The 11131-nt window shown below is 42.0% G+C and overlaps 1 protein-coding gene across 1 annotated transcript; it reads left to right on the forward strand.

The window, feature by feature from the left end:
* Positions 1-972: 972 nt before the first annotated feature.
* Positions 973-10020, forward strand: LOC130700513 (RYamide receptor-like). Its single transcript, XM_057522562.2, has 5 exons — positions 973-2656; positions 4800-5108; positions 6814-6882; positions 6951-7088; positions 9260-10020. Exons 1-5 carry the CDS (start codon positions 2072-2074, stop codon positions 9884-9886), a joined length of 1728 nt encoding a protein of 575 aa, XP_057378545.1. The 5' UTR covers positions 973-2071; the 3' UTR covers positions 9887-10020.
* Positions 10021-11131: the final 1111 nt, after the last annotated feature.

Below are 11131 nucleotides of genomic sequence, written 5' to 3' on the forward strand. Positions count from 1 at the left end.
AGTCGTTTGATTTGATCGAATCTGTCGTCAGCTGTAATTATTGTTGTTATTGTTTATTTTTTTTTGTTTTTGCTTCTTTTCTTTTGAAATCTCAAGGTGTTTTTGGCAGGCGCAGCCACACTGCCAGCGTTAACAATCCACCGTAATCCTTTCCTATTTTGTTTTTGTTGTTTTCTCTGTGTTTTTTTTTCTTTTTTTTTTTTATCAAAACACAAAAGAAGGAGAAAAGCTCAACACCTAATCCTTAACTCCGGCTCGAAATTCTACGTTACAATTCCTGAGACTAAAGGCCAAAAAATAAAAAGACAAAGAAAACAAGAAAGAAAAATAATTTCTTCCTTCCGCCCCCCCCCGGCACTCAAATGATGAAAACACGGAAAGCTCTCCGCCTAGATTTATATACACTTTCAAACATATTGCGGCCAGCCAAAAGTGCTGTTTTTTTCGCACATCTAGGCGAATACCAAACAGGTATGATGCTGAACTGATGTATGAAAAAACGATGAAAGTGTTAAAAGAAAAAAGCACATGAGGGATTGAGAACACTCGAGCAATGCTTTGCAGTTTCATGCGCACTTTTGTGTGCCTAACGCGCACAATGTGCGCTATACGCTCAAACACTATTCCACATAGTCATCGACCCCTCGACAGGCACTTTCCACAAGGACGGGGCTGTGTAACAGATTATCTAAGCTGAGGACGTGCTGGCTGTGCACTTTTCATTTTCAACGTTCGACGTCAACGAGTGGGCAAGCGAAGGATTGGTGCCAGGAATGGAGGGGGGGGGGAGAAGAAGGATCCAGCTTACTCTATGTATCCTACTACGATTGAAAGCCAGGAGCAAAAACCACCACTACCTCCCCGTGCAGGTTTAGTCGTTGCCTCCACTCACGTCAGCTCACACGGCACCGACGCGGATGGCACTTCGTCGTTGTTCTTTCTCCGCTTTCGTTAAGATATATATATATATATTTGTGTGTTGTCCGGTGAGAGAGTAAACAATAAAACCTGTGCTTAATAATACCAAATGAAATGCCTAATAAAACTCGAGTTCGTTACGAGTGACTTGTTCTCTCTTTCTATTGGCGCGTTCGTAGTGCCGCGTGATAAACGGACGGTCCGGCAGTTAATCCGCCTTTTTTTCTGTGCGTTCTATCTTTTTCTTTTTTTTATTCTTTATCAGAGATTAACGCTCGAAAGGACGACGAAATAAGGCATCGCAAGGGGAAAGCTGGGATTTGTGATTCAGAAACGAATAATTCAAATAATTTCTACCGTGTATGTGCTTAATTAGTTTTTAGATCAAACGCAATAACAACCTCCGTAAATCAGCTTCGGTTTTCGACTAGTCATCAAAATGTCGCAGGAATCTATCGATCGGTGCGGAAATTCCATCACTGCTTATATTCGTTCCAAATCGGATTGAAAACTCACGGAATCTCTCGTGGATTTGTGGCCGAAAACGAACAAAAAAAAAGGGAAGGAAAAAAAAAATGTTTGGTACCCCAAAACACCCAGCTTTCTTATCGAAATCTTTGATCAAAGTTCAATTTGAAGAAGAAAAAGAACGTCCTTTCCATTTCGACGAGATAAGTGGCCGGATTGGAAAACGGAGCAATGAGACCGAGCTGACGGGACTAACGTCTTGATTGGGCCCTCTCCATTTTGCTTTAATTCAAATCGCTTCCAAACGCACACACAATCGCTTTTATTTTATTGTCGTTACCTGATGTGAACGGTGTACGCGTACGGTATTCTTCTTGTCTCTTTGCCTGCCCCATTGTCTTGGTCAATCGCCAGTCCTAGTGCGTCGGCGTCGGTTCATCTGTGAAAGAGCTGTGCCTTCAACTGTTCAAGCCCCATTTGAAGATCCCCCGGCGTCATTGAAGTTGCTGATTTTTCTCAAGAGCATCGTCTCCTTTCTTATTCTTTCTTTTTTCAATCTCCTATTCTCTGGGCAAACGGACAGCTCATTTGGCTGAAATTTGCATGTGGGCGGGTAGTGTGCGGAAGGGCATTCAGACAACAGCCGAAACCTTGCGTGGTTGCCGTTGATCTCGAGTTGGCCGACATGGCTGAATTAACTGGCGATCAAAGCGTCACGATCGGAAATGACGGTGGGACGGATTTCAACTTCGATTGGATGACGGACAATGGGACGTTTCAGCACAACATTAGTTTCACACCGTCGAACTACACTGATTGGATACCCGATATTGGTGACAACAGATCGTGGCTGTGCCCCTTGTGGAACGAAACGGATGGCGGGGTGGGCAATTCATTCACTCCGTCGGCCTTTTTTCAGGTCATCATTTACAGTCTTTATGGCGTGATTTTCGTGCTGGCACTGGTCGGCAATTTGGTGGTGTGCGCCGTCGTTTTCACAAGTATCCGCAAGTGGACCGTGACTAACTTCTTTATCGTCAACATGGCGGCCGGTGATATATTGATGGCTTTCTTCTGCATCCCGTTCACCTTTGTACCAACATTTGTCTTACTTTATTGGCCATTCGGAGCAGCCATGTGTCGAATCGTTAGCTTCTCTCAGGCCGTCTCTGTTTTCGTCTCGGCCTATACAATGGTAGCCATCAGTAGCGACCGCTACCTGGCCATCGTCTACCCGCTTCGGCCCCGAATGACGCGTAAACAGGCCAAGGTAATCAAACATACCAGATCAAATGCACACCAAAAAAATTCCATCGTTCTCTATTTCCGCTTCATCTTGGCATGTAAGCCATTTTTATTTTTTTTATTTTCCTCAATCCTGACCAGGGGTGGGGGGAAAAAGGAGGGCAGTCCGTAATGTTTGTAATCCAAACAAACGGCAGCCATCGTTACTTATATTTACAGACATCGGTATCTCACTCAAGCAAGACCCATGTAAATGGCTCAATGCCACGTTGATTATCTTTCGTCTGATCGTCAACAGATATTACAACATGCGTGTATCGTTTAACACGATTCACATCGCAACGGGAATCTCGCTCACGGCACGGGGGCAAAAATCAACAACAACAACAACGAAAAGGGGATGATGAAACTCTGGGGCAATAGTGCCCAGGGATATTGGGGGAAAAAACAAGAAAATGTTTCGTAAAGTGGATAGAGGCGTTTAATTTTCTTATTATATTAAATGTACGATTTCCGTGTCAATGTCATTTTACGTCCTATTAGCAATCATTGCATGACAGACTACAGGAGAAAGTCTTAGCTTTCTATCCGTGTTTCCATCACATGTCATCTAATCGTGAGATGAGACATTAAAAGCTCTGAAAGAAACGAAGGGGTAGGCATCGTATACCCTCCCCAAAAAAATTGCGACTTAATTTCTTGATTTCCATTTATCGATTGGCGCTTGCGCAAAAAACTGTAATATGCCTATCCGATACAATATGTTGTTTTCCTTAGGGGGTTAAAGCCGATTGGCATTTGGTGAATCGATCAAAGCTTTCAATTTAAATCCGGTTATTAATCGAAGAAAACGGACGTTGGCTTTCCAGTCAGGAAAGTATGATGTCATCTGGGTATGCGTTAAATGTGTGAATCTAATTTACATGTTGTACAGTTGGCTCACGACAATCCCGTTATTAATGCGACCGAACTTCACATTCGCCCTTGTGTACGTGCAGTTTGAAGCTTGCCATAATTTGGGGCTTTCAATGGCCCTCGCTTTCGTTGACAAGATTATGTAACTAGATCCAACGCAACAGTAAGGCATTGAAAATGAGCTTGTTCACTAGCCCCTCTCGTCCTCTGCACACGCTCATGATAATAATCACGCTAATAATCACAATTTGCGCTGGCTCTGTCTCCCTCCACATTAGCGAATGCCTTTTTTTTTTTTAATTCCCGCCTTGACAGAGCTGCTGTATGCGAACGTTTGTTGGGCCCCATGAAGATATCCGGCTTGGGCAATAGAACGGAACTACAAATGCAACCCTCCGACAGAAGGAAATGACGCAAGTGTCCTATTACGCGAATCGCTCACACTAAGCCCTCGTCTATATTCGATCCACATTTCCAGATCATCTGCCGATCCTAAAAGCGTTTTGAATGGCACGAAAGAAAAAAAAAATGATGTTGGTTGAGGGCAATAGGGAAAAAGAAATGTTCAGTAGTCGGGGTGTTATCAGAAGAAGAAGGTTTATCGGAATTACGGTTTAAGGAATAAAATTTTAAAAATGACGTGTGTATATGCTTTACCACGAACGCTATTTGCGTGGGTAGCGAAAACGAAGACCCACGCTGCTCTCCGCGTATCTGGTAAAGGAGCAAATAACTTGCCTGACACAGGAAGTCTTATGAAACACTGTCTGGTTGTAAATACGGCAATCGCTGAACGCCAAAAAATGCTGTAAATATTTTAACTATCGAGCGAACACCGTCCTGCCAAGTGATGACAAGAGAGAACAGCGTCGGTTCTTTCTTTCCTTTCGATGTGTTCTTTTGCTTGCCTCCTTTTTTTTCTTCTCTTCTCTCTCTTTCACTTCCCAATTTGCCCTCATTCCACGCCATTTGGTGAGTTAAAAACGGGCGTCTATTTGCTGTCGCTGACATCAACAGCCAACCATTCTTGTCACAGTAACTTCTTTTGAGTATATTATTGCCGCGTTTCGCTCCGTTTATCGTCGATCTATTTATCCTTTGGCACAGGAACGATATACATGAAACCGTATAAACGAAGGCGACAAACCTTTTTTTAGATTTATACTTGTTGACACTCTTTCCTCCCTTTTTTTAAAAATTCATTTCCGATTGATGGTTTACTTTAAATCGTTTTCTTTCTTTCTTGGAAATAGTGGATCATTGCTGCTGTTTGGTTAGCGGCCGTCTCAACCGCGTTGCCGATGTTGATTACATCGAAATTGGTCGTGCCAGTGGAGAGCATGTGGCACCAATGCGCCGACCGCTACATCTGCATGGAGGTGTGGGCGGACCCGATGCAGAAGACTCAATACACGGCCGTTCTCTTGCTGTTGCAATACTGTTTCCCTTTGGCAGTTCTCGTCTTCACATACGGAAGGATCGGAGTCGAAATTTGGGGTAAAAAAACACCGGGAGAAGCGCACCAACATCGTGACCTGCGATTGGCCCGCTCCAAGCGCAAGGTACCGTATGATTCCAAATCCTCTTTGATTGTCTGTAGAGGGATTTATAGCATACAATTCGCCGTTTAACCAACTTATAATGCATTGTTCATTTCCATGCCGTCTCATTAGTAACCGTATCACCCGGTCCGCTCCCGTCCCTCCCCCCCCCCCCTTAATTCTAACAGTTCTCCTTGCGTCCTTTAAAACATTAATCGCCAAAGTCCAAATGGAGTCATTCAATTATTAAAATTCTCGATACCAACAACAAAAAAAAAAAGTAAATCTGCGTACAGGGTACGCTATTTTAAAGTACGCATACGCGCAATCGAACTTCCTAGGAATTGAACAGCGATTTTGGCGAAAAATGCGCGTTTGGCGTACACAGATTCCGCATGTCACGTTTATATTCTTTGGCTCAAAATCAGCGGGTGAGATTTTAAAGAAAACAGAGGGGAGGGGAAAAAGGAAAACACCTACACGGGCAAACAACACACACCTACGTATATACATCAGACACGTATATAGCCATCCAAACACAGAAGTGCACGTATACACATACGCACAACGCGGGGCAAAAAGGCTTCCGGATCAACAATGCTGTTATTATATACATACAGAACCAATGTTTGTTTGTTTGTTCACTGGACTGGCCGATAGACTTTGGGCGGTTTCTGCATCAGAAGAACGCATTCTTAAACGTGAAAGGCCATGTTCGACCGTCTGATGTTGCTACTGTTCACTGTATACACAACTTCGTGTTGAACATATGACGCGCATTCTACAACTGGCGATCAAGAAAAGAAAGAAACAAGACAACGGAATTTCGTCTTTTGACAAGTTCTTCATTTATGGGGGGTTGGGATCTGCTAAAAAATAAAGAAGAGACTCGTGAAGATAGGACGCGATAAAGACCATTATCGGAAGTTTAAAGGCTAAATACACAGCGAATGGTGTTGCCTGTTGGGGGTGTAACGAGGGACTACCGTTGCATCAAATATAGAGAAGCGTCGCTAGTCAGCAGCTGAGGACGCTAATTGGTTTCCCGTACTAAATAATCACACGAGGCATGCCAGTCATGTCAGATTTTTCTGTATCTAATAGACTTATTATTATAATACATTTTTATTTTACTTGCATTTGAGTATAGGCAGAGGAGGAGCGCGTTTTCCATCCTGTTACCAAATGAGCTTAACCCTTATTGTTCCATACTTTATTTGATCGAAAATCGAACGATCGAAAAAGGGGCTTGCCAAAAAGAGACACTAACATCACTAATAGGACGGAGAATGAGCGACAGTCCTACTGGTCGTATCGCATGCGAGATGACGTATATGGAAAAGAGACATCAAAAGAAGCTAAACATAACGACGACAAAAAAAGAAAACATCTCCTATACCGATCGATATCTATAACAATAATAATAATAATAATAATAATAATAATAATAATAAAGAATGGGTGCCATTTTGTTTTCTTTAAAGTTTCCCGATAGCTATATGAATGCACCTATTGATCGCGTATCGAATCACTGAGATCAGTCACAAGGATCAACCATTTATGACACAGCATGGGCCTAAAATCTAAAACGGAATGGATTGCGCAATGCAATTCGATTGTTAGTCGCTCTCCCTTTCGTGTTTCGCCGAATTCATTCAAGATGTCATTTGAAATTCGTACTGGGGTTTAAATCTGATCCATTTGTTTTTCCCTTTTTTTAATGTAGATGATCAAAATGATGATCATCGTCGTCTTCTTCTTTGCCTTTTGTTGGCTTCCGTTCAACCTCTTGCAGGTATGTTTTTGAGCCATAAAAAAATATCGGCTAGCTCTCAAATCGTTTCATGTACATCGATTATAAAGGTGATCGGCGACCATTACCAGGAAATATGGAGTTGGACGAAAATCAACTACGTCGTTTTCGCGTGCCATTGGCTGGCCATGTCGCATTCGGCCTACAATCCTATTATCTACTGTTGTTTCAACTCAAAGTTCAGACAGGTAGGACACATGTTTCACCTTGCCACACCTATTAATGACCCTCCTTCTCCACTACTCTGCGATAAAGAGAGCCCCCCGTAATAACAGTAGGATATAATATTGGTTGCTACATTTTTTCAATTGTTTTTCGATAAGCTTAAATAGATGAACTATATGTCACGGAATGGAGATACGACATTTGAGGTATAAGAGATTTTCAGCAACAAAAAAGAAAACAATATTCGATAAAAAAAAAATCATTTGTTTTTGGATTGTGCCTGTTGTTATAGTGCGCGTTATACGCGTTTTCTATGCACCCTTTATAGCAACATACATATGAGAAGGCTGGCCGTAAAGTATGGCTATAAATATCTTGTTGATACAGAAACGTGTAAGCTGCTAAGCTACTGATACCTCGCAAACGTACACTCTGTCCCCCATTTCACTGTCTTATTTTCATTTTTTGCGTTTATCTTTTGTTTCGTGTGTTTCGTTTTCCTTTTTGCCTCCTTCTGTCTTATCGTGTTCAATGTTTACTTAGTAGCCCGTGCAGCGTACGCGTTTCTAATATGATAAGAAAAGACAAATTTATCCACAAAATAATTTAAAACGAAATATTAAAAGAAGGCCCTGTGCCTCTGTATGTCTCTCTCTCTCTCTCTCGCTCTCTTATAAATGTCCCTCTGTTTCGATTGACGAAAGACGAAAGGTAAGCCATCAACAGACATCTCATAGCGTTCCTTTTTTTAATAATTACTTGTTAATACCCGCTTAAACTGGCTGCTGGGCAACGATTATATCAGAGAAACGTCATCGTGTTCTCCCCTCTCCTCCCGCCCCATCCTTTGTGTATGTTATCTTGCCTGGAAGTTTTTTCGTGCGCCTCTACTTTTGTCATTTATTTTTTTCTTTTCTTTTCTATTAAAAGAATAATTTGTATTGGCACTCAAAAGGCAAAGGCAGTATACTAATTACCGCACGCCCAGTTACGGTGGCAATTAAACCATTGAAAACAACTGAAACTAGTGACCAATATAAATTTGAAAAAAAAAAAATTAAATGCAAAAGCATAAACTCACTGAAATTTTTTTAATGAATCGCGCATATTTAGATTGTTCTAACAGTGGTAATGAATATTTTTTGTTCGTCGTTTTCTTTTCTAAACCTGGAATAATAAAACCAAAGGTAAACAAGATAAAGGAACAATAGTTTCCACCGCATGAGCTGCACGGCTATGGTTGGCTTCTTTCTTTTTTTTGTAACAACATTTCAACAATGATTAAAATTCATTTTACAGAGCAGTGAATTTTGAATAGCTTAAATAATAAGCCACAGTGATGAGATCCCATCTAGTCATGCAAATTATCTAGCTGTTTCTTTTGATCCCTTTTGGTCGTAACGTACGGTCCGAAGACGTAAAAAAAATAATAATTGTCTGATACCTCCTGAATGCCGATTTTGTATATCAAGCAATTACTATTTTTTTAAAGGCCCAAATAATTTGTGGGCATCCCGTGGAAACTAAACGCCGAAAACCCGGCCTCCGCCCCACCCATTTCCCCGTGTATTGCAATTCACGTTGGTACTTTGAAGCTGGCGATTGTTGACCATTCTCACACCTTTCGATGTCGCTATAGATAATGCCAATCCCAAACGCAAAACAACCTGACTGTGACGCCAAATCCCTCAACATTAAATATTGCCCGACCACACCCTTTTCGCATTGTCGCTAATACCCGTTTCCAAAATAAACCAGTGTCAATCTATGTGGATTGATTATTTTTCTGTTTGTTTGTTTTGTAAGCACATCGACTGCTTTCGCAGCTCTTCTACAGTTAAATAAGGAGGTTCGATTTTTGTCATACGTAAAAATCGGGTTTTTAGTAAATCAAAAACCTTTTTTTTTCCTATTCACGCGTCACAAGCGAATACGCGCGTGATGCTTAGGAATGATTTCATTTTCTTTTGACTAATAAAGTCATTAGAATTCCATGTAATACACTACTGAACCAATCAGCTCTAGATTGTCAATTATATCAATCAAATAACCCACGCTCAAAAATCGAACTGCCTTAACAAAACTGTTTTTGTGTTTTACCTTTTTAAACAAAAAAAAAACGAACAAAACAAATGGATTTAAATGGTCAACCGTCGATTGCTAATAAATGATTGCTTCATTTTTGGATGTACAGGGTTTTCAAGTATTGGGCGTGCGTTGTGGCTGTCTGAAGGAGAACGTGGAGTGGCTGAACGCGGGCGATTGCGACTGTGGTGCTCACAGCGGCACGCAAGGGAGCGGCCATGGCGATCACGGTTGCGCCCCGCTGCAACGGGTCAACACCTACACGACGTGCGCTGGCGGCAACAATTTAGGTCAGCACAGCAAGAACCCGTCGTGCCGGGTCCTGCTTCCCAGCAGCCACAACAACCATCACGGAGCCAACATTCACTTTGCGGGCCAATCGGGTGCGCACAACCGCCACTACCAACACCAAACGAGCTGCAAATCCAGCTCCTCGGCCCGTTTCCAGCACCAAGCGGAAGCCGGCGGCCAGCAGCAACGCGCAAAGTGTTGCTCCTCGTACAACAACAGTGCGAACACGCAACGCCGCTTCTCGCCGTCGTCATCTGCGGCCGTTTGCGGCGCCAGCGTCAATTACAACCGATCCGCTTCTCGTCCGCCCAAGTTTGTCTTCCGCACCAATTTCCCAACTCAATCGTCGTGCCACCAACAGCAGCAGCAATTGCTCTCTGGTGGGGATGGTTCGCCCACGAGCATCCAGTCCGCAGGCAACACCACGGCCGAATCGCACATTTGAAAGTGAGCGCGCAAGGCCACAATAGCGGCCATCTGGTACGACGGAAATTCTTCACCAACAATAGCCGGCCAAATGATAAGAACAAAAGAGATCTGGCGTGCGAGCCGTCTCATTCTTCGAGACTCTAGCACTATAGGACCATTTCCGTTTTTTCTGTTATCGTTTTTTTTATTCGTTTAACATTCTTTTATGTTGTTTTCTATTGATTTAAACTCATCAAAAGGTGGATTGCCTATGGCTGTTGACTTGTCGTATCCTGGTTTAGCAATTTTTTTAAATTACGTATTTAAGTTAAAAAAAAACGTAATGTAAAATCTGCTAAAATCGTGCGCAGGTAATCAATACGTGATGTTTTCATGCCTGTTCTGCTCTTTAGATTTCACGTTAAAGAGTTGGGGAAACAGTCCGCGTAAACAAGTGTAGTATAAGACAACCATTTAGTATTATTGAAATAAAAATGGGGAAGCTCTGAAAATGAGTCAATGTCGTGATACCTTTTGAATCGTACGACATTGCAGTCGTGTATCCATTGATTCGATGTTGACGCTAAATTGAATCGGAATATCTGAATGATCACCCATCAAATGCCATAACGAATCACGTTCGCGTCACGTCAGTCACTCTCGTATTCCTCACGTATATTATTGTTATGTCGGTACTGTGACGTCACATTGATACAGTCTATGTACAAGTCAATTTCGAAGAATCAAAGAATATTACGGTTTCGAAAGGCAGTGACAGAATGGCCTTGTATGTTCCAAACAACAACTATGTATATTATACAAAAGAAAGAGAGAGTTTTGGTTTACCCTTGACCTGATTTAATGAGTATATTTGGACGACACATCGTCTGAATTCTATAATGTGTTACGTTTGCGTTATTTTTTAGTTTTTTTCGCGATTCCATGTTGTTATGATAGACGGTTTGACCGCAAATGTTGTATCGAAAAGAGAGAGTCATTTAATGCACATTTACAGCGTAATGCCCTTCACCTTCTTTCCTTCTTCCCTCTCCCACCCCGCCCTTTTTTTTGGTTCACGTTTCTAAATAGAAATTGACCGATATTAAAATATAAAAAAAAATACGGCCTGATTAGATAACAAGTTAATCTCTCAGCGCGTGTCTGTTGTATATCTCGACTCGCAGTCCGGTACGCGCTCACGTTGACCTTTACGTTGTTCCTTGTTTTGATGTTTCATCGCCTGCCTACGTGTTGGAAACGTTGACATTCGACCAATTTATGT

This window comes from Daphnia carinata, chromosome 8 (genome assembly GCF_022539665.2).
Source record: "Daphnia carinata strain CSIRO-1 chromosome 8, CSIRO_AGI_Dcar_HiC_V3, whole genome shotgun sequence".
Taxonomy (NCBI): Eukaryota; Metazoa; Arthropoda; class Branchiopoda; order Diplostraca; family Daphniidae; genus Daphnia; species Daphnia carinata.

Bases quoted from the DNA above. Each gene is read 5' to 3' on its own strand.
- LOC130700513 (XM_057522562.2), top strand. From the start codon at position 2,072: ATGGCTGAATTAACTGGCGATCAAAGCGTCACGATCGGAAATGACGGT. The intron at 2,657-4,799 runs GTAATCAAACAT...TCTTGGAAATAG, and splicing joins TGACGCGTAAACAGGCCAAG to TGGATCATTGCTGCTGTTTG. The intron at 6,883-6,950 runs GTATGTTTTTGA...TCGATTATAAAG, and splicing joins TTCCGTTCAACCTCTTGCAG to GTGATCGGCGACCATTACCA.